General features: G+C 37.3%; 8 protein-coding genes, 1 long non-coding RNA gene and 1 pseudogene across 10 annotated transcripts; 5 read left to right on the top strand and 5 right to left on the bottom strand.

The window, feature by feature from the left end:
* Positions 705-1,699, top strand: LOC104714369 (annotated as a pseudogene).
* On the bottom strand, positions 2,695-4,276 carry LOC104714368. Its single transcript, XM_010431703.2, has 3 exons — positions 3,573-4,276; positions 3,148-3,320; positions 2,695-3,054 (listed from the first exon to the last, which is right to left on the bottom strand). The coding sequence occupies exons 1-3, from the start codon at positions 4,152-4,154 to the stop codon at positions 2,877-2,879; spliced, it is 933 nt and encodes a 310-aa protein (XP_010430005.1). The 5' UTR covers positions 4,155-4,276; the 3' UTR covers positions 2,695-2,876.
* Positions 6,268-6,672, bottom strand: LOC104714366 (EPIDERMAL PATTERNING FACTOR-like protein 8). Its single transcript, XM_010431702.1, has 2 exons — positions 6,573-6,672; positions 6,268-6,479 (listed from the first exon to the last, which is right to left on the bottom strand). The coding sequence occupies exons 1-2, from the start codon at positions 6,670-6,672 to the stop codon at positions 6,268-6,270; spliced, it is 312 nt and encodes a 103-aa protein (XP_010430004.1).
* LOC104715998 (probable polygalacturonase At3g15720) lies at positions 8,890-10,732 on the top strand. Its single transcript, XM_019230118.1, has 7 exons — positions 8,890-8,934; positions 9,025-9,162; positions 9,259-9,435; positions 9,658-9,865; positions 10,002-10,083; positions 10,196-10,418; positions 10,505-10,732. The coding sequence occupies exons 1-7, from the start codon at positions 8,890-8,892 to the stop codon at positions 10,730-10,732; spliced, it is 1,101 nt and encodes a 366-aa protein (XP_019085663.1).
* On the top strand, positions 10,934-12,893 carry LOC104714364 (pentatricopeptide repeat-containing protein At1g80150, mitochondrial). Its single transcript, XM_010431701.1, has 2 exons — positions 10,934-12,678; positions 12,789-12,893. The coding sequence occupies exon 1, from the start codon at positions 11,268-11,270 to the stop codon at positions 12,441-12,443; it is 1,176 nt and encodes a 391-aa protein (XP_010430003.1). The 5' UTR covers positions 10,934-11,267; the 3' UTR covers positions 12,444-12,678; positions 12,789-12,893.
* On the top strand, positions 12,903-13,754 carry LOC104714365. Its single transcript, XR_755824.2, has 2 exons — positions 12,903-13,379; positions 13,490-13,754. It is a non-coding gene; the product is annotated as an uncharacterized LOC104714365 (long non-coding RNA).
* LOC104714363 (metallothiol transferase FosB-like) lies at positions 14,299-15,582 on the top strand. Of its 2 annotated transcripts, XM_010431700.2 has the most exons (4): positions 14,300-14,675; positions 14,779-14,884; positions 15,194-15,371; positions 15,408-15,582. In XM_010431700.2, the coding sequence occupies exons 1-4, from the start codon at positions 14,521-14,523 to the stop codon at positions 15,443-15,445; spliced, it is 477 nt and encodes a 158-aa protein (XP_010430002.1). In that variant the 5' UTR covers positions 14,300-14,520; the 3' UTR covers positions 15,446-15,582. The 2 variants fall into 2 exon arrangements, with proteins under 2 accessions (XP_010430000.1, XP_010430002.1); XM_010431698.2 differs by having other exon boundaries at positions 14,299-14,675; positions 15,194-15,582.
* LOC109126287 lies at positions 15,643-16,553 on the bottom strand. The gene has a single exon (XM_019229642.1). The coding sequence runs from the start codon at positions 16,026-16,028 to the stop codon at positions 15,822-15,824; it is 207 nt and encodes a 68-aa protein (XP_019085187.1). The 5' UTR covers positions 16,029-16,553; the 3' UTR covers positions 15,643-15,821.
* LOC104714362 (probable polygalacturonase At1g80170) lies at positions 16,694-19,168 on the bottom strand. Its single transcript, XM_010431697.2, has 9 exons — positions 18,796-19,168; positions 18,480-18,611; positions 18,213-18,383; positions 18,108-18,128; positions 17,810-18,017; positions 17,642-17,723; positions 17,462-17,570; positions 17,260-17,376; positions 16,694-17,158 (listed from the first exon to the last, which is right to left on the bottom strand). The coding sequence occupies exons 1-9, from the start codon at positions 18,997-18,999 to the stop codon at positions 16,862-16,864; spliced, it is 1,341 nt and encodes a 446-aa protein (XP_010429999.1). The 5' UTR covers positions 19,000-19,168; the 3' UTR covers positions 16,694-16,861.
* LOC104714361 (uncharacterized protein At1g15400-like) lies at positions 20,070-21,005 on the bottom strand. The gene has a single exon (XM_010431696.2). The coding sequence runs from the start codon at positions 20,832-20,834 to the stop codon at positions 20,388-20,390; it is 447 nt and encodes a 148-aa protein (XP_010429998.1). The 5' UTR covers positions 20,835-21,005; the 3' UTR covers positions 20,070-20,387.

The following is a 21,201-nucleotide window of genomic DNA, read 5'->3' as shown; positions in this document are numbered from 1 at the left end:
AGTGATTGTATAATCGTTGTATAATATATGTGGAATATTGTAAGAATAGGAAAAAGGAGTGAAGGAGAAACAGTGATCGGAAAGAAAGAAGTAATGGAAGGTTACAGGTTTGCCGAAGACAGTCAAACAAGAATCTTCAAAAGTACACGAATAATAATACATGTAATAGTTAGTAAGTACATTAATTAAATGAAAACAGTTAAATATATACTACATATTTTTTTTAATAAATGTTTCTCAACTCGTGCGATTCTGAAACAGAAGGGTGATACATTGAGGGTAATAACACAAACCACAATATGTGTTGGTCAAATGTTTGAGATATATCTATGAATACCTGAAAGATATATACTTAAGATCACATAGAGGTTGGAATTTTATGAAATATTATACTATGTCATATGTGTATTTTAGATATAACTTTATGTACGTACGTATAACGGTATAAAGAAACACTGAAAAAACAAATTGTACATGAAATACGCGATGGTACATTAAATACGTTTAACGTGACGTAAAAAAAAGAAAATAAAAGGTGGAGTGAAGCGCATCTATGTACTTAAATTGACAACATAATGAAAAAAAGATCAGGCGAGGAGTCAGCCCCACGTGTCAAGTACGTATTAGCTTAAACAGTAAAATTCGTGGGTAAAAAAGATTCTTATTATTGGGTAAAAGGAGGACCGTGTCGTGGTCTTTCACTCTTATAAATCTTGCACTCGTTGTCTTTCCTTTTTCCCCCAACCTTCACTTTCCTCCTCCCTCTCCCAATAATAATAATTAAGAGCTAGTAGCAAGCACAAGTCTTCTCTAGAGCTAACAAGCAATCATAAACTCGAAAAAAAAATGAAGAATGGTTTGCTCGTCGACGATGAATTTATACACGGGGAAGAAAGAAGCCTCACTGTTCGCAAAACTTCTCTGTTTTTCACCGGCGATGGTTTCGAGGTTTACGACTGCAAGGGCAGATTGGTCTTTCGTGTGGACTCTTACGGTGGCCCCAACACCCGCGACACCGACGAGGTTGTCCTCATGGACGCTCACGGCCGTTGTCTCCTCACCCTCCGACGAAAGGTGCTTGCTTAAATGCTTGGCTTCTCTTTTCTTTTTTTCTTTATTGGGTTCAAAAAGCGTTTCTTTTATATATATATATGATATTGAAACTTACTTACTCTGTTTTTGTATTCCTTTTTTAAAAAAACAGAGGCCGAGTTTGCGACGAAGATGGGAAGGTTATCTCGGGGAGAGATCGGACGGTCAGAAACCCATCTTTGGGGTCAGGAGATCGTCGATAATCGGAAGGAACAGCGTGACGGTGGAGGTGTACGGGGACTACATGTGCGGCGAGTACCTGATCGAAGGTAGTTTCGGGCAAAGGAGCTGCACTGTTGTGGAGGCCGAGACGAGGCGGAAGGTGGCGGAGATACGGCGCAAAGTGGATGCCTCAACGAACGTGATGCTTGGGAAAGACGTTTTCTCATTGAACGTGAAGCCCGGTTTTGATGGAGCCTTTGCCATGGGTTTGGTTCTTGTGCTTGATCAAATCTACGGTGACGATCTCCTTGAGCTTGGTAAGAACAGGTGCACCCTTCCGCAGAAGATCACTGATTTGATTTCTCTCCTTTTTTTCTTTTGTTTTCTTCTTTTATTTTGTTTTGGTGGGACGCAAAACCGAGTGAGGATAATTATCTGTCGGCTTGAAAGTAACGATTTGGACAAATCTCGTAATTTCGTCTTTTCTTTCACTTGATGTTGTTGTAATCAGTTGTTTGGTTTGAATTACTCAATTACAGCTGTTTCATTTGAAGAAAAAAAAAAGGTTTACCAATGGAGTTAGTTGTAGATAACAATATCTTTTTGTCTAATTAATTTCGCTTTTGTAGGTGAGTTAGGCAAAAAGTTACAAGTTGTACAGCTCGAACTATTGATTTGTAAAAATTTACATTAGTCAAAGCGACCAATACCCTTAAAGGTGTTCCATCTACAGTACTATATTTCTCTCTCCATTGACATAATAGCCTTTTGTAGGACGGTTCAACCATATATAATACTCCAAATCTATGGGAGATAGGGATAGCATAGAATATTGTGTCAAATAGTCCCCTATATTTTATTTTATGGTACAAAACTATAAGTATGTGAACTACTCACGACTTTGACTTGGTTACATGGACGAAAAGTTTCATCTCCAAAGAAAAAAAAAATCTGAAACCCTTACGGTGTCGGTGTATATGACCAAACAATAATAACAAGTTTGTGATTCATGCAAGGCAGTACTATATTTCTCTCTCCATTGACATAATAGCCAAAAAAAAAAAAAATTCCTCTTTTAGCTGGACTAAGATCAACTATTTAGAGAGAGAGAGAGTAAATGAATATGAATCTTTCACACCTCTTCGGCTATTTCCTAGAATCGTTATGTAGTTTCCGTGATATGGTCCGCATTAAATTAAAATTATGGCCCATTAATAGCCCACTAAAATCTGCGGGTTTCTTAATCGCTTGCTAACGAGAAATCAAAACGTCTAGGCCCAAGTACGAACCAGATATTTTTGGTTTTTTTTCTTTTTTTCCTTTTTCTCAACAGATATTTTGGTTGTCAACAAAATATCTGTGGATTGGCTAAAGTTGGTTGATGTCAAGTTGTCAACAAAATCGATTTGTACCAATTCTATCATACTTTTGACAAACAAATGCCTAATGTTTTCTCTATTTCATACTTTATAACACAACATAGAGACACATAGAAAACCATATTCATATTACACAATATTATGAACATGTATTATACACGCATATTGCATTTGCATATGAGTATTAAACATGCATCTATATGTTATAATTATTTTAATACGAACATACGGGATGGTGTCTTATTAGTTACGATGATGCGGTAAGAGAGAAGTGTGATGGGGAAAATCACGGAACATGGTTGTTGGAGGATGCACATAGCTAATATCATCACTCTTTTGCTCTTCTTCTTTTTCTTCTTCTCCTTCATCTTCGTCCTCTTCCACATCCCATAGAAACCTTGCGTATGAAGCTTGCACATAGCTGCACCATTAATTATAACAATATTGTTAGCATAGCATCCCGAGTGTTTGTCCTTGGCTTGTGAAATGGTTTGATCATAGATTGTCAACTTACCAATCTTCGGGGGACATTTTGACGGCTTGTTGATAGTACGAGTGGGCGCTTTCACGATCTCGGTGGTTGTGCAAAATGAGATCAGCATATAGGGAAAGAACGTTTCCATCGTTGGTGTTCCCCAAAATCGCTCTTTCACAATACTCTTCTGCTTTTTTCATGTCTCTTTTCACCTGTCATATACTCATATATATATGCATGCATTAGATTTTTTTCGATGAGAACGTTTCTTTCTTCTCTTCTACGACTACGCTTTTTCCTGAAACTAAACGGGATATGCAGTACAATCTTTACACGTGTATATATGGAATCTTCTACTAAATAAATATCTTGTAGTATAAAATATCCTATATAGTATATTAGTATATACGAATAAAGATATTTTTATTACTATATATTATTTTCCTTGATACAATCCTACTTGCCTCTTTTAAGAACTTAGAGTAGTTTCCAGTCAAAAGCGAGTTTCCTGGATTCAAGTCGATCATCTCCTTGTAATACGAATCGGTAGCGTCCTCACTTCCGCCGCCGTCAACACCACTTCCACCGACACCACCGCCGTTGCAAATCTTGCCGCCGCTGCTGCCCATCCCACCACCACCACCACTCACAAGAGTCTCCAGACGATCGTCATCATAACTGGCCTTTTCTCCCAGTCCTGAGCTCGAGAACAGCCTATCCACTAAGAAAGTTGACGACGGATTCAAAGTCGTCTTTTTCGTGTAACGTGTTTCATCTAAAGATGACCTGCGTTGCCTGCGTGGTATTGTATTTTCGGTGTGGTTCTCGTTGCTTGTTGTTGATTTAATAACATTACCCTTGTGCTCGGAGAGAGCTTGTTGGTGCAACTGCTCACCAGTGTGTCCATCTATGGACTTTGATGAGAAAAGAGACAACGATCTTGACCGGCGCTGGAGCTGTGACTCCTGGTCCGGAGACGATTCTCTCGAGCAGTGTTGTGGAAGCCACGACTTCAGTATCGGAGCAGATGTGCTTCTCAATAACATGATGAACCTACTCGGGTGCCAACTACTTTAAATTAATAACTCCATTAAACTAACACCACTTATATATGTACCTTATATAAATGAGTAGTCAGTCGTCTACTAGAGTCTTTATATAATGAATGGTAAGCCGCATAATTTAATTTTAGACTGTAAAAGATAAGTGTTTATATTATTGGTTGACACCAGCCAAGTGAAAAAATAGTGAAACTATTCGACGGACGAGAGACCATCCATAGATAGATTGATAGCAAAATTTATATCGTAGTAAACGTAGAGCCTCTAGTACTTTGACACGTTGACCACAACCACATGGGCGAAAGTGGGACTCACCTTTCGCCCTTTTGTCCCCATCATTTACATAGTTTCTTAGAGAAAAATTGACGGTCCTGGGTTGCCTGGGAGATAGAGACAAACTCTAAACGTAACTGTAATCTACAGTGCAATCTCGAACCGAGACAACAGTCGACACGTTTATGGACTTCAGCTGACGAATGCCGACAAATCTCTCAATGCTTGGGAGATAGAGACAAATCTCTCAATGCTTCACATTCGTCGTCATCATTCTCATGCTTTTATCAACTATATTACGGCCTCTGTTCTCTTGTCACGCTATATGGATTATTAAATGTATTCAGCAGAAGCAGATAATAACNNNGCTCGGAGAGAGCTTGTTGGTGCAACTGCTCACCAGTGTGTCCATCTATGGACTTTGATGAGAAAAGAGACAACGATCTTGACCGGCGCTGGAGCTGTGACTCCTGGTCCGGAGACGATTCTCTCGAGCAGTGTTGTGGAAGCCACGACTTCAGTATCGGAGCAGATGTGCTTCTCAATAACATGATGAACCTACTCGGGTGCCAACTACTTTAGATTAATAACTCCATTAAACTAACACCACTTATATAAATGAGTACGTAGTCAGTCGTCTACTAGAGTCTTTATATAATGAATGGTAAGCCGCATAATTTAATTTTAGACTGCAAAAGATAAGTGTTCATATTATTGGTTGACACCTGCAGCCAAGTGAAAAAAATAGTGAAGTTATTCTACGGACGAGACCATTCCATAGATTGATAGCAAAATTATATCGTAGTAAACGTAGAGCCTCTAGTACTTTGACACGTTGACCATAATCACATGGGCGAAAGTGGGACTCACCTTTCGCCTTTTTTTGTCCCCATCATTACATAGTTTCTTAGAGAAAAATTGACGGTGCTGGGGTTGCGTAGCGTAGGAGATGGAGACAAACTTAAACGTAACTGTCAGCTACAGTGCAATCTCGGACCGATACAACAGTTGACACGTTTATAGACTTAAGCTGACGAACACAGACAAAGACGTACGGCAAGCGGTGAGAGATCTCTCAATGCTTCACATTCGTCGTCATCACTCTCATGCTTTTATCAACTATACGGCCTCTGTTCTCTTGTCACGCTATTGATTATTAAATGTATTCAGCAGATAATAACGTTTATTTAAGGGTTTCTTTCGAAGCTTTGAGAAGAAAATGTTACGTGTGAGATTCTTCACACTATACATAAGATTGTGATCATGTTACGGAGGTGATAAATAAATCATCATAAATTTGGTTTATGGATATCGGTCACAAACATTAAAATTATGAATCTGATTGGTATATATAGCCCATAAGTACATGAACATAAGGGAATCATTAGGATGTGATGCCTGAAGCAGAAATATTCGATAATTAATTTCTTATTCTACGGAGGCGCTGTCGAGTTAAAAATAAGATGCGATATATTGAGACGGTCATTATCTCAAACACAAACACAGGTAAACAAAAACGTACGGTGAAGAATCGTGGTTTGACCTTAAAGAAAAAAGTCTTCGGTACTGGAGTCTGAAGCTTTTACGCTTAATTAGTCGGCCCATGTCCTCACTTTATCTGTTAAGGCTCCCCTCTGTAGGCCCATTAAAAGCCAAGACCAATTTTGTTACGCATGTGGATGGTGCGTAAATGAGACACACATATACTACCCCCACAAACACATCATCAGTTTTTTTTTTTTTTTTTAAAAAACATGAAAACCATCAAACATGAATCCATGAGAAGCAACACGCTTACATAATGTTTTAATTCTTGAAACTATTCTCACGGTTCAAATACTTTGTCGCTACATCTACACACCCACCTTACGGGATAATATGTTTCACTATAATCATCATCATCATGATGAGCACCATGATCATGAATGTCAAATAGATAAGGAAGACAAGGCTTGCAGTTCAGGCACTTGTTCACACACTTGGGAGGCTCTGAACCCCGAACCGGTTCCTTCTCTTTTTGTTGATGATCATGACCTGCTACATATATATAAACCAGAAAGAGATTAATAAAACAGATTTAATTATATTTTACTCAAAATGGGCAATAATTTTAAGGATTTGGATCTATACCAGATACGTAGTGTAAAGACATGAGAGAGAAGAAGAAGATATAGGCAATGAACAATGCAGCTCCCAAACCACATCGTTTATATTTTCTTGACGAGATCATGTCTTCACTTTTTATCAAACCCCAAAGCGCGCAAGAGTTATATAGAGCAATAGTGTACACTACACAGTACACATGCTTAGGTCTACCCCACACATATGTATTGCTTTTGGGAAAAGAGCATGTATAAATGTAAATTATAATTTAAAAATAAATGTAAATATTCATCAATTTATTGTGAAAAGATCACCATGTATGTATTACTCCTTCTTGTCGGTTTGTAGCTTTTTGGCTGAAAAATGTAGTCATGGAGTTTAGTTGGTGAAGATATCAATTTATTGTTCTTTCCATAATTGAATTAATGAAAAGGGAAAACCAAAGTCAAAAGAAAATTTTAGTTATGTTGCCCTGTGTGATGATCTCGAGACGATGTGAGTTGGGGATAGAAGACAATAGACATGCCGAAGGATGCCCATTGGATCAAAAATAACGACCAATAGAAGATGGCTTAAGTTTGTCGGAGGAAACTCCCACCAAGTCTCTTGACAATTTTATTCAACTTTGGGGAAGCGTTGCTGCTGACTGTGTGATACCGCGATGGCACTCAATCAATATAAGAGGAAACTTGAACTGTACGTATTGTGTTATAATGAACATACAGAGAATCCTTAATTCAAGTAAAATTCATCACATCGTTTAAGTAAGAGATCACATTTAATTGTTAATTAAATATTTTCTAAATTCGAGATATTAATTTTTAACTAAAAAGAAGTTGTCCAGTTTATAGCTAGAAAATTCAGTGAACTTTTTTTTTTGTATGGAGAAGACTGTTCGATGGCACTTGATATTAGAGGAAACTTAATTAAGGCTACAAATGTAACAAAAATCTCTATAAATTAATACTCTACAAATTAATAAACAATATAAATTAATAAATTTTGCTAGTTTCAAATCAGACCAGTATAAAAAATAACATATTTCGATAAAATAATAAAATAATAATTTTTTTAAATCTTTATGTAAAATATGGTCTCAATAAATCATAAATTAATAATCATGTAGATTTACACATATATATATATATATATGCTGATATAATAAAGTATGCTTCCCCTAAACCTCATATTTAAAATATAATTGTATCTTCAAACTATAATGATATAAATATTCTATAACATTTCATAAAAATAACTAAAACGTTTTTAAGTTTTCAATTTCTAAATATGCATTATTTACATATTGATATTTTGATAGGCTATTAACATACGACAATTGTATGTCATGTGTATAAGTGAATTTATCTATAGTATTTGTAATTTATTTTCAATAATGTTTTCTAAATATTTTAAATTCAATTCCAATACCAAAAAATTTACAACATCCAAAATTCTAATTTTATTTTGCTAAAACTATCTCAATTTATAATTTTAAAAAATTTAAACAATTAAAAATAGATCTATAAATTAATAATAATTATCTATAAATATATCTATAAATTATTAATTTACACTATAAAAGAATAATTATTAATTTATAGATAAATTAATAAAATATTTTGATCCCAGCATTATTAATTTTTAGAGATTTTACTGTACATAGAATAATCTTGGAAAAAATTAAAAATAAAGAATAAATAAATCAATTATTGAACTTATCAATTATTGAAAATAAAGGATAAATAAATCAATTAAGATCAAATTTTATCCATCGAAAACGTTAACTAAAACAACAGATTTTTGAACTTTTATGTATCTTCATGATTTCAACATCATTTTTCTACAGATTGTTTTTTTTTTTTTTTGGAAAATTGCTTATATTCAAGATAAATGGTAATTTATGAATAAATTATATATGTTCATAGAATGCATAGATGGACAATAATTGATTTATTTTATCTTTTATTTCCAATTTTTCCTAGAATCTTTGGATGATGCTCGTACCTATATCCATATTAGATACCTAAAAATTTTTAGAAAACCAAACAGAGATGCATGCATGCTTTTATGTTATTAATGCGAGGCTTGAATCAAACCCTTATGTTCTTTGCTTATTTATGTCTTAAAAAAAACTGAAACTATTTCAGTATTCAACTCTGCTTAGATCAATCCATCTCCCTTCAAAATGGTGAAGACTCTTTAATTTGTCTCTATCTAGTATCTACTAACAGACCCTGATTTCAAAAAATCAATCCTAATTTTTTGTATGAATGTGTAGGACCGTGGTTTGTTAGTACTCGTTGCAATTTTAGGACTTCTCTGGTTAAGCAATGGTGAATCAGTGATGAAATATGGAGCGGTCGGGGATGGAATTGCCGATGATACATCTGTAAGTTTTTTGGTCATGATACAAAGTTTTAACTTTTGGTAAACATCGTTGGACAATATTTGATTGGTGGAAAACAAAAAAAAAAACTAGGCTTTCCAAAAGGCATGGGAGAATGCTTGTAAGGGAAGCTCCAAAACGGGAAGTGTACATGTACCAGCAGGGAAGGTGTTCCTCCTCAACTCCCTTCACTTCACGGGACCTTGCATACCGAAACCTCTCCTTTTCACTGTAAATCCCTCCAGCGGTTACTTGATAGAGATATTATTACATGAATATATATAAACCAAATATGAAACTCCAAATTAATTATTTTGTAATATATAGATTGATGGAGAGATGATAGCGCAGAGTGATCCAAACAAGTGGGAAAATGGTGAGAACGGAGTAATACCATGGCTCATATTCGATCAAGTGGATGGACTTGCAATTGTAGGGCGCGGCATGTTGAACGGCCAAGGCAAAGCATGGTGGGATATTCATTGTAGAGACCATCCCGGACCCGTACGTAATTATATCTTCTTTATTCATCTCCTTTTTTTTAAACCTTTTGATTTTTTTTTTCTTTGGTTATAGTAAATGTATCATAACTAACCATATATACTCTGTGTCTCAGAATTGCATCTGGCTTGCACCAACGGTAAGTTTACTTTTTTTAACAAAAGAAAATAGTAGTACATAACAAACTGGTACGACTCAATAACGATATATAAATTTTAACCGCAGATGATGACATTTAGTAACTGCGGAAATGTAACATTAAAGAGTTTGAGATTCAGAGATAGTGCACAAACCCATGTTCTTGTGATGGGAAGCCAAAATGTGTATATCAGTGATATCAAAATAACCTCACCGGAGGCTAGCCCTAACACCGACGGTATTCACATCACATCTTCCACCGCCGTTTCTATTAGTCATTCTGACATCGCCGCTGGTAAATTTTTCTTACTAAACCAAAACAATAATTAATTAATCTTGATACATGGACACGATAAAATATATGGTATTTTAAAGGTTTAACTGGCTAGTTAGTTTCTTTTTTTTTTCTTACAATTTCCTTAATCATATAGGTGACGATTGTGTGTCTATCGGAGATCAAGTGAATAGTGTGACTGTTTCCTTTGTGAACTGCGGACCTGGTCACGGTGTAAGGTGGCTAATACTTTTTCCCTAGCAATCCCGCAATCTTATATACTTCCAAAATGTATTTGTTAAATTATAAGAGGAAAAAAAAAAAAAAAACTAACAAAGAAATGTGAAACAGCATTGGGAGTTTAGGTAGAGGAGGAACAGAGGTAGCAGTGGAAAACATACGTGTGTCGCACGTTAACTTCACAGGAACAACAAACGGAGCTCGAATAAAGACGTGGCCTGGAGGAACTGGTTACGTCCGAGGAATCGAGTTCTTCGACATTCGTTTCTCGTCTGTACAAAACCCCATCATCATTGATCAGTTCTACGGTTGCTCCCCTAACTGCCCTCAAACTGTAAGAATCTTTTTTAAAAAAAAAAATTCTATCTTATGTAGATGGAAAAATGAGCTAATGGTAAAAAGTGTAATGTTGTAAATCAGAGTAAGGGAGTTCACATAGATAAAGTGAGATACATGAAGATGAGTGGAACATCGGCTACAAAGGTGGCTATGAAGCTTGATTGTTCAGGGTTGACTGTTCCATGTTCCAACCTTTTCATGAGAGACATTGACTTATCTCCGGCCGATGGAATTGATTCTGTCTCCTCTCTCTGCTCTTTTGTTCAGGGCTCCGCAAAAGGCATCATCCGACCTTCCTCCTGTCTTTAATTAGCTTTATTTTAATATGTTGGGGTGTAAATTGAAATACTGTGTAAATATACGGGTCATATTGGAACAAATAAGAAATTCAAAGGGGTTGTTAATACAAAGGCCTGATATAAAAATGAAAAGCCCAAATAAAGCCCAAAAAGAGTCGTTTTGGCAAACCCAAAAAACCTAAAACCTTAAACCTCCGTCGTATGTCTCCGTCGTTAGCCTCCTGTTACTCTCCTCCATCTCAGATCAAAATTTCTCCCTTTTCCGGTCATAGCGATCTGAGCTAAAGTTGGGCTGTGTTCTTAAATTCTCCGTGGGAAGGATTTTACATTTACAGATATGGCTGTTTTGTTAAATCGCATCGGGTTTTAGGTTTTTTTTTGTTGTTGTTGCGATTGAGGTAGTAGATATGGATGTCGAGGGTTTGCTCAACTCTTCGGTCTCGTATTTTTGGAATAGATTGGGTTGGTAGATCGATCTTACAAACTAATTTCAAATTTCTTGGAAGATTTTGATGTTAACCGGGTATGTTTAGGCTCGAGGGATCATGCTATCTCTGCGAACCATTCGCAGATTCTGCCATTCTTCAATAGCAGCCACAACCTCTCGTGTTTCGAATCAGATCCAAAGTGGTGTTGTTGAGGAGCCAGCACTCGTCAAGCTTAAATCTGAGCGAGACCCTGAGAAGCTATTCAATCTCTTCAAAGCTAACGCCACAAACCGTTTGGTTATCGAAAACCGGTTTGCTTTTGAAGATACGGTTTCTAGGTTAGCTGGTGCACGTCGGTTTGATTTCGTCGAGGATCTACTTGAGCATCAGAAGACACTTCCACAAGGTAGGCGTGAAGGTTTCGTCGTTAGGATTATTATGTTGTATGGCAAAGCTGGAATGACTAAGCAAGCACTTGACACTTTCTACAATATGGATTCACACGGTTGCAAAAGAACCGTTAAGTCCTTCAATGCCGCGCTTCAAGTCTTGTCTTTTAAACCTGATCTACACACCATCAGGGAGTTTCTTCACGACGCTCCATCAATGTATGGCATTGATATTGATGCTGTCTCTTTTAACATTGCTATTAAATCTTTCTGTGAACTGGGTATACTTGACGGCGCTTATATGGCTATGCGGCAGATGGAGAAATCAAGGTTAAAACCTGATGTTGTTACTTATACTACACTTATATCTGCGTTTTACAAGCATGAGAGGTGTGTGATTGGGAATGGGTTGTGGAACCTTATGGTCCTCAAGGGCTGCAGGCCTAATCTCACCACTTTTAATATTAGGATCCAGTTCTTAGTGAATAGGGGACGAGCTTGGGATGCAAATGATCTGTTGCTGTTGATGCCAAGACTCCAGGTGGAACCGGACAACATAACGTATAACATGGTTATCAAAGGGTTTTTCATTGCGAGGTTTCCTGAGATGGCCGAAAGGGTTTATACAGCAATGCACGGTAAAGGGTACAAACCAAACCTGAAGATTTACCAGACGATGATTCACTATCTGTGCAAAGCAGGAAACTTTGATCTGGCTTATACCATGTGTAAGGATTGTATGAGAAAGAAGTGGTACCCGAACTTGGATACAGTTGATATGCTGCTCAAAGGGCTTGTGAAAAAGGGCCAGCTTGATCAGGCTAAGTCGATCATGGCGTTAGTTCAAAAACGAGTGCCTCCTTTCAGCTCAAAACAGTTGGTCTCCCTTAAGTCCATTTTGTAATATTTTACATTGAAAATGGAACAAAATTTGCTACATCTACACGACAAGGCGGCCACAGGATTCTTTCTTTATTTCTTTCTCCTGAGTTTGTTTTGTATAGCTTTGGGGCGGGGGAACTGGAAATTGGATGTAGCCCCATATCAGGAGGTACATTTATCTTCTTATCGGATTCAACTATTAGTTGCTCCGTGATAATAAAAGGCCAGGGTGATTTGGAAACTCCAATGGATACCCAGTAAGTAAATAATAGTGTCTCTCTACTAAATGAAGTTTTGATTGTAAAGATCTGGTTTACATTTTTGTTTATGCTAACTACAAACATCTTATTTCTTCTTTTGAATTCAGCTCGAGAGCAAAATGGCATACGCAAAGTAGTTGTGACCGTGTGCAGAAGAAACTGATAGGATCTTTGTCTGATGATGCAAACGCTTCGCTAAAGCAACGAGCCCTNAAACCTGAAGATTTACCAGACGATGATTCACTATCTGTGCAAAGCAGGAAACTTTGATCTGGCTTATACCATGTGTAAGGATTGTATGAGAAAGAAGTGGTACCCGAACTTGGATACAGTTGATATGCTGCTCAAAGGGCTTGTGAAAAAGGGCCAGCTTGATCAGGCTAAGTCGATCATGGCGTTAGTTCAAAAACGAGTGCCTCCTTTCAGCTCAAAACAGTTGGTCTCCCTTAAGTCCATTTTGTAATATTTTACATTGAAAATGGAACAAAATTTGCTACATCTACACGACAAGGCGGCCACAGGATTCTTTCTTTATTTCTTTCTCCTGAGTTTGTTTTGTATAGCTTTGGGGCGGGGGAACTGGAAATTGGATGTAGCCCCATATCAGGAGGTACATTTATCTTCTTATCGGATTCAACTATTAGTTGCTCCGTGATAATAAAAGGCCAGGGTGATTTGGAAACTCCAATGGATACCCAGTAAGTAAATAATAGTGTCTCTCTACTAAATGAAGTTTTGATTGTAAAGATCTGGTTTACATTTTTGTTTATGCTAACTACAAACATCTTATTTCTTCTTTTGAATTCAGCTCGAGAGCAAAATGGCATACGCAAAGTAGTTGTGACCGTGTGCAGAAGAAACTGATAGGATCTTTGTCTGATGATGCAAACGCTTCGCTAAAGCAACGAGCCCTGGGTAAATTAGTTATGTTCTTAGCTTCGTCCAGCCAAAGTAAAAGGCGTTAAACCTAAAACATAGGCGTTGATAGCTTTTCCTGCTATATAGCACACGAATGTAAACAACAGAAAAAGAGAACAGAGACAACCCAGCAATGCATAATTTTTTATTGTTTATTTATTTGTTTGTGGAAACTTTGAACCCACAAATGACAAAGCAAACTTAATTAGTAACATATTATTGTCTGTCTACTCAAAACGTCTGGTGTCTAACATATATATAGGTGATGCTTCAACACCTGGTGTCTGACTTGTGATGGTAGATTTTATGGCGGTAAACTTTTTAAGCATTTTAATTTTGGAATTATCTTTTACGTAAGAAACACAATTCCAAAATTGTTTGTTTTACAAAAAGACGTTATGGGAACGTGAGTCTAGTTGATTGAGGGTGTTTTATATGATTGAAATTTCTGAATTTGAAGATCCAAGATATAAGACGTATCCTCAATTCCAAAACGATCAATGATACATTGGGTGGAGGGTGGTAATGATTATACAACATAAGTATATAAATAAAAAAAATGATGCATAAAGTGTATAGAGACATACATAGGCATCATCGCCATCCTAAGGTAAGTTCCGTAGTTTACTCGATCACGACACACACATATTTGTATATACAACACGTGTACATTTAGACAATTCTAATAAAATCATCTTCCTCCTGAATCGATCTATCCTTAAATTCATTATAGGTAACGTCGTAGATTTCGGATTCGAAGCTTTGTTGGTACGATCGAGGCGAAGTTCTGCTCTGTTCTGTTCTGTTCTGTTCTGTTCTGTTCTGTTCTGTTCTGTTCTGTTCTGTTCTGTTCTGTTCTGTTTTGTTCTGTTTTGTTCTGTTTTGTTCTGTTCTGCTTTGGATTTTGTTTCTCCGGGGAAAATGAAGGAAAACATGGGAAACCCTCTGCATATCAAGTCGTTGAATCACATATCTCTTCTATGTCGATCCGTGGAGGAATCCATGAGCTTTTACCATAACGTTTTAGGGTTCCTACCGATTCGTAGACCTGGCTCTTTTGATTTCGATGGCGCTTGGTACATACCATTACCATTATACAACGTAAAAACATATATATGGATATTATATATTTTTAAATGTTAATAACGAAATTGTGTGTTTTTTTTTGTGTGTGAGTAGGTTGTTTGGACATGGAATGGGTATCCATCTTCTTCAATCTTCTGAACCTGAGAAATTACTGAAGAAATCTGAGATTAATCCCAAAGATAATCACATTTCTTTCCAGGTAGATACCTTCTTATTTTCATTTTTTGACCCTCCAATATACTTTTAACATGCGTGTACTCACTTACCCCTTCTGCACAGATTACGTATCCACGATACAAACTCTATTAGTGTTCTGATCTATCTTCAATTTCATTTAGAATATACACTTTCAGAAAATGTAACAAGATGCATGATTTTATTTGAACTGGAGCTCTTTTAATTTTTTTTTATTATTACAGTATGCTGTATGCAGATGGATTTTAGCATAAATCCACATAATTTGACACAAAATGACAGTAAAAGAGATTTGTGTGTTGAATGAATGCAGTGCGAAAGCATGGAAACGGTGGAGAAGAAGCTCAAGGAAATGGAGATAAAGTACGTCAGAGCAGTGGTGGAAGAAGGAGGAATACAAGTGGACCAACTCTTCTTCCACGACCCTGATGGCTTCATGATTGAGATATGCAACTGCGATAGCCTCCCCGTTGTCCCTCTTGCCGGAGAGATGGCTCGTTCCTGCTCTCGAGTCAATATCCGCCAGCTGGTCCAGCCATCGCACCCAACTCAAATCCACCCCTAGTTCTCGTGTCTGCTCATCTCCCTAAAGTCTGTTTTGGTAGATAACTGTGATGTGTTTTGTCTCTTTGATTGCGTGTGTGTATAATTAAATATTGCGTCTAATAAGAATCGTAATAAGTAAGACAGAAGTTGATGTGATTCCGATTCCTCAAGCTGGAAAATGACCATTTGCTTCGCTCTTAGTCTATGCACCAGTAGTTGAGAAACAAAAATTTGTTTCCTTCTAAAGCTTGTGGTAGAATTATGATTATATAAGAAATGTCATAAAATACATTTGAAATCGCCTAAGCTTAGAAAGATAAGTCAAATAAGACATGTTATCTCTGACATGCTACATCTATTTTATGTAATAGTAATATACATATCAAAGACCTCCTCTAGGGCCGGAGGATGTTATCACACTGAAGAAGAAGCTGACGGCGGAAGTTTTGGATGAAAGCTTCGGCGCATTTGTCGACATCATGAATCGTTGGCTTGCTCTCTAGCTTATTGCTCCCATTCGAAGGGATTGTGACCGATCTTCTCTTCTCTGTAATGACCTTGGAGTTGGTACTATGCACAGAAAGTTGTTTTAAGGAACTCATTTTCCTAATCTTGATGTGTATTTTGTGTGTGTTTTGTGGTGACTTTGATAGTTGGATGGTGGTGAGAGTTTTGTGTGTGTAATTTATAGGATTGTTTGGTATATATTTATATATGCCTAAGTCTTTTTAATCCCTACGGAAGGAAGCAACTTTGAATTATTGATAGGAATTAGGAATAATTAACTACTAAAAGAAGAAGAGATCGAATGTAGAATTTGACGTTTAGATAGAAGGGAATAGGGCTAATATTAGTAAAACCATATCCTCTCTCATCACTTATCCACATAAAAATCTAAACCAAAATATCAGCAATTAAATTAGTTAAATCTTGCAACTTCAGCTTTTGTGATATTCTCTAGAACAAAAGATACATATAATACGTTTCTATTTAAAATAACGAATTAATTAAGCATCAAATCTAAGGTTCTCTTTGAAAAAGGAAAGGCATACATGAAATCTAACCTAACAAGTGGAATTGATTACTCCACATGTCTATTACTTATGTAGAACCTAACGGCTTATAAGATAACGCCACCGAAAGTCATCATCCACTCCACCGCGGTCGTTTTCGTATCATAGCTCCGATGATGTCGGCCCATTATGAGTTTAATATTTGTATGAAAAGAAACGGCCCATTATGTGTTTATTATTTTATCTATTCCCTCTACAGCAATGTTCCTTAAATTTTTGCTTATTCGAATGTAGCCCCTCTGTTATTGTTTATTACAAACTTAGTTATTGCATGTGCTCTAAGTGTGAATTTGCTAAAACGTGAAATCATTTAGTATAACCACGTGTATGCATTGACACGTGGCAATCTGAAAACATGAGGTTCAAAGGTAAGCAGATGTGATCCCGCCGGACTGAACCGACAGTTCCAAGACGTTTGTCTCATCCTCTGACTCTGAGAGGCAAGAAGGAGGGTACACTTGACCCGAACTCGCACCATAAGCTTTCCAACAGAAAGACTCTGTCAAACCATCACCGTCTAACGGTTCAAGATCAATGTCTTGTAGAAGTATGTTGCGACATGGTGAACTATCGCTGCAAGATATCTTGATTGCTTGTTTTGATGCTGAAGTGCCTCTCACGCGAACAAATGAGATGTTCTCAATGGTAACAGCTGATGTCTACAGTTTTTTTTTTAGTTTAGAAAAAATTCGTCAGGTTGGATCGATATTTGAGACATTGTATTGTATAAAGAAACGGCACAAGTTCGGGTGTTCTTTACCTGATTCGCACACGGCTTCCGGGAATCGCAGTAATACTGATCGATGATGATGGGGTTCGACACATTGTTCATCTTGATATTCCTAAATATGATTTTTGAGACCAAACCACTTCCTCCCTGGTTAAAAACTTAAAAGGAGTGAGCAAGCGCAAGCAAGTTAATCTCATAAGGTGAAGTGAAGCTTTTGATAAGATGAAATCACCTGCCATGTTTTGATTCGAACACCATTCTCAGTGTCAGAGATAGAGGCCGTATCAACCAATATGTCTTTAACTTCTTCCCAAGATTTTGATTTCCCTATGCTTCCAATGCTACAGAATTAGAAAAAAAAATATTACGCTTTTGTCTGTTTGTTACATCTGTCTGGATAAAGATAGGTTACCTTATGCCATGGCCAGGACCACACACGAGGTTACTGATGGAGATTTGTGACGAGTTTTTAACTATTGAAACACAGTCATCTCCTACTCAAAACATAAGTGTATTAATCAACAATAAAGAGGATATTAATTAGATTAGATTCAAGGTCTGGTTAAGTAAGTAGACTGACCAGTGCTGACAGTGGTGTTGTCAATCACGATACCACGAGAGACGCTAATGTGAATTCCATCAGTATTGGGACTAGTAGCAGGAGCTATGACCTTTAAACGAGAGATGGTCACACGACGACAGCTAGTGAAGGCAATATGCATCTGCTGACTATCAATCACATTGAGGTTTTCAAGTTTCATATTTTTGCACTTGTGGAATGTTAAGGCCTATACGCAAAAAACAGAGTCTTACTTTTGTTTTGTATAAAACAAAGTAACCACGTCAACCAACAGAGAGAAACCAATAGGGAAGCTTACCGTTGGAGCACCTCGACAAGGCTGCAATAAAAGATGGTTGAAACAAGAGTGAGAGAAAACATTACTTAACATATTGAAAGGAAAAGAGTAAAGAAAGCAACAAACGTTGGAATGATTGCGTTTGCAAGATATTCTCCACCATTCTTGACCCATTCCATTAACAGTGCCGCCTCCTTCAACAGTAAAGCGGCTGACGCCATGGAAGTAAAGCCATTTACGGCGGTTTAGGCCTTCCCAAGCATCTGGATCATCCGGAGCAATGACAGTACCAGAGATCTAACGGGGAAAAAGAAAACAGAAGAAAGCAATTAAGAGAATAAATGAAAATTATACTCACTGAGAGATTCTTGTTGGGAAGCATTTTATAAAAACCTGCAGGGTGAGTCTTGATTTACAAGGTCCAGAAAGATCAATGGGGCGGACGAGGGAAGTGTAATTCTCTGGAACCAAGATTCTTGTTTTGGCTTTGGAAGAACAAGCTGCCTTCCAAGCATCTGCAAACGCCTGCTTACCATATATTTATTTTTTTAATTACATTTTTGTATCATTCCGACACAATTACCGGCGATGTCTGCTTTCCTAAATCCGACAAAGTTTCAAGATTTGAATTGAAAAAAATCAAGATTGCTAAAATTGGCACTACTCTAGTGTATGTAAAGCAAAAAGGGTTCTTGAGAGAATCATTTACTTGAGTGTCGTCGGTGAAGCCATTGCCTTTGGCACCGAAATGGCCGACGTGGAGGAGCCGTTCGGATCTGGGTCGGGTTGAACGCTTTTGTCTTCGCGGGAGCTGGAGAAGCGATTCGAATGAATTCGCGTTTGCGGTCAGAGCGACTGAGGAGAATACAATAGCTAGTATTAAGAATATGAAACGATTGACAACAAAACTCATGATTTGATTTGAGCGTTCTGTTTTTAAGTTAAGGACAATGGCTAAATTAAAGATTTTATTGTACAAGAAGAGATCCTATGTATGAGGTGGGCACGTACTTAGAACTTTAATTAACTATAAGTAAAACATATGAGTATAGTATACTATATGCAGAAAGAAACACTCTCTATTTATAAACGAGAATTACAGTAGAGATCGATCCCAGAATAGATTCCATTTTACCTTATAGTATAGTTTTCGTGATTGTAGTGATGGTGAAATGACGTTGTGTTTAGCCACAAAGGAAAATGGCAAAAGAGCTTCAATTTTCAGGATTTTAGTAATGACGCTCTTTGAATTTTGTTTCCCATACATTATTATTGGTTGATAATATTAAGATGTAGGTAATCAATCATAGTTCGTATAATCAAAATTGCAAGCAAAAACAAAGAATTACGGTGTGAGAAATCTTTTATAAAAATTGGGTGCTTGTGGGGGCTAAAATAAAAAGCCCAGACAACCAACCAGCGAGGACTTAGATATTCTGCACTTAAAATATTAAGCCCATACGATTATGACTAAATTTAATCATAAAACGCCATTGGTATACTGCTGTGCTGACAAAAATATTTCCTTTACAAAAAAAAAAAACAAAACAGTCATGCCGAGTGCAGACTAGTAGTTAAGCGTAATAAAGAGTTTGTTACTGGTAGCAGCCAAAGTTAAGTTAGATCAATTAAACTGCACTAATTGATAACAACGATAGTGTAACCGTTACACTGTAACGTAACACATCCTAGACTAACATGTCTAAAATAATAATGAGCTAAATTACAGAAATTAGATAAGAAAATCACATTCGACCTTCGTTTTTTTGTCAGGTTTTGAATCACAGTCGAATCCAAAAAGAGAGATACACCTAACTAATCAAAAATCAAAATCGTTCGATCGAACAATCATAGGAGAGGAAGAAGATAGAGCCTAGTAATTTGATTTCCTCGGGAATCAGAAAGAGATTGTCAGACCATTGGTCGTTCTATTTCGTACATAACATTGGATTTCCTTTTTTTGTCGGAGACCTTTATTTAGGATTCATAAAAGACGCTTTTTAAATTTACATTAATCCCAAGTACAAAATAAAAACATATTATAGGATCAACCGGCAAAACTCGAAACCAAAACAGAGAGACATATAAACATCGTCTGACCAGTTCAAAGTTCAAACTAGTTTTAAGTTGTAAAGTAAAGAACACAAACAAAAACAGAAAATAATTAAAGAGATCCATTAGCAGCAGTAAGTATAATTAAGTAAAGTAGATACTCTATACTCTTTTCTTTGTGTGTTTCTCGTCTTTGTGTGTGTTCTTTACTTTACTTGGTTGGGTTGTTCATGACTTCATGTGTGTGGCCTACCTGGATCTGCGCTTCGTTGGCCTTTTCCTCTGACTAACCTTCTTCCCCGGCGGCGGTTTCTTCCCAAACGCAGAGCAACACCCAAACGCCGACAGCCTCGGAGACGGCGGGTCCACCGCCGGAGACACTCTCCCCGTGTTTCGATGGTGCCTGATGGCTCCTCCGCCGTTGGATCGACTCCTCTCGAGACCCCCTCCTGCGCCTCCGTGATCAGTTCTGATCGGCTTGAGTCCTTCTCCGGCGATCGGTTTAGCTGTCTGCTCTTCACCTCCTCCCGACGTAATCAGCGTAGCCGCGTGTGGTGCGTCCCCTCCCTGTGGTTGCGTTTCGCCTTTCTGGTCGTTGGCTTGTTGGCTAAGCTCGGCGATGAGGCGATCGTCCCAAACAATACCCGAAGAGCCTTGTCGCCTGAAAGAGATGGTGGATCTCTGAAGACCCGCCATGGACGGCGCTAACTGTTCCTCCTCCGTTTTTGTTTTAATATCTCTGTTTCTTCGTCGTCCTCTGTACGTATGTGTGCGTTTGCTAAAAGTGGTTCATCATTGTGTTTCAGAGGACTTTGTTCATTTTCTTCCTATTCTTATCTCTTTATCAGTATATATCTGTGTGTCTTTTACTAATTAACTCCTTTTCTTGTCGTCTTATTACTCTTTTATACATATATTTCCATTTATTAGATTATCTAAGCAAATAGAGTATTATCGCGAGTACCATGTGTTTAGGGGAGATGCGTAATCATTGTAGTATTTATTTAGTTATTTGTTACGTAACGTAGTTTTTAAACGGGAGAGAAAACTGGGTCAAAGGCCA

The sequence above is a fragment of the Camelina sativa genome, chromosome 9, assembly GCF_000633955.1.
Source record: "Camelina sativa cultivar DH55 chromosome 9, Cs, whole genome shotgun sequence".
In the NCBI taxonomy this organism is placed as follows: domain Eukaryota; kingdom Viridiplantae; phylum Streptophyta; class Magnoliopsida; order Brassicales; family Brassicaceae; genus Camelina; species Camelina sativa.
The sequence above is the reverse complement of the archived record's forward strand: the minus strand, read 5'-3'. Positions and strand labels throughout refer to the sequence as shown.

Excerpts from the sequence above, each read along its gene's own strand:
- LOC104714368 (XM_010431703.2), bottom strand. The coding sequence starts at position 4,154 with ATGTTATTGAGAAGCACATCTGCTCCGATACTGAAGTCGTGGCTTCCA. Across the intron at positions 3,321-3,572 it reads ACTCTAAGTTCTTAAAAGAG|GTGAAAAGAGACATGAAAAA; the intron begins GCAAGTAGGATT and ends AGTATATGACAG. Across the intron at positions 3,055-3,147 it reads AAAATGTCCCCCGAAGATTG|CTATGTGCAAGCTTCATACG; the intron begins GTAAGTTGACAA and ends TTAATGGTGCAG.
- LOC104714366 (XM_010431702.1), bottom strand. The coding sequence starts at position 6,672 with ATGATCTCGTCAAGAAAATATAAACGATGTGGTTTGGGAGCTGCATTG. Across the intron at positions 6,480-6,572 it reads GTCTTTACACTACGTATCTG|CAGGTCATGATCATCAACAA; the intron begins GTATAGATCCAA and ends ATATATATGTAG.
- LOC104715998 (XM_019230118.1), top strand. The coding sequence starts at position 8,890 with ATGAAATATGGAGCGGTCGGGGATGGAATTGCCGATGATACATCT. Across the intron at positions 8,935-9,024 it reads GAATTGCCGATGATACATCT|GCTTTCCAAAAGGCATGGGA; the intron begins GTAAGTTTTTTG and ends AAAAAAAACTAG. Across the intron at positions 9,436-9,657 it reads GTAGAGACCATCCCGGACCC|ATGATGACATTTAGTAACTG; the intron begins GTACGTAATTAT and ends TTTTAACCGCAG.
- LOC104714364 (XM_010431701.1), top strand. The coding sequence starts at position 11,268 with ATGCTATCTCTGCGAACCATTCGCAGATTCTGCCATTCTTCAATAGCA.
- LOC104714363 (XM_010431698.2), top strand. The coding sequence starts at position 14,521 with ATGAAGGAAAACATGGGAAACCCTCTGCATATCAAGTCGTTGAATCAC. Across the intron at positions 14,676-14,778 it reads TTTGATTTCGATGGCGCTTG|GTTGTTTGGACATGGAATGG; the intron begins GTACATACCATT and ends GTGTGTGAGTAG. Across the intron at positions 14,885-15,193 it reads ATAATCACATTTCTTTCCAG|TGCGAAAGCATGGAAACGGT; the intron begins GTAGATACCTTC and ends GAATGAATGCAG.
- LOC109126287 (XM_019229642.1), bottom strand. The coding sequence starts at position 16,028 with ATGAGTTCCTTAAAACAACTTTCTGTGCATAGTACCAACTCCAAGGTC.
- LOC104714362 (XM_010431697.2), bottom strand. The coding sequence starts at position 18,999 with ATGAGTTTTGTTGTCAATCGTTTCATATTCTTAATACTAGCTATTGTA. Across the intron at positions 17,377-17,461 it reads TTCGAATCAAAACATGGCAG|GGAGGAAGTGGTTTGGTCTC; the intron begins GTGATTTCATCT and ends GTTTTTAACCAG. Across the intron at positions 17,159-17,259 it reads GGAAGCCGTGTGCGAATCAG|ACATCAGCTGTTACCATTGA; the intron begins GTAAAGAACACC and ends AAAAAACTGTAG.
- LOC104714361 (XM_010431696.2), bottom strand. The coding sequence starts at position 20,834 with ATGGCGGGTCTTCAGAGATCCACCATCTCTTTCAGGCGACAAGGCTCT.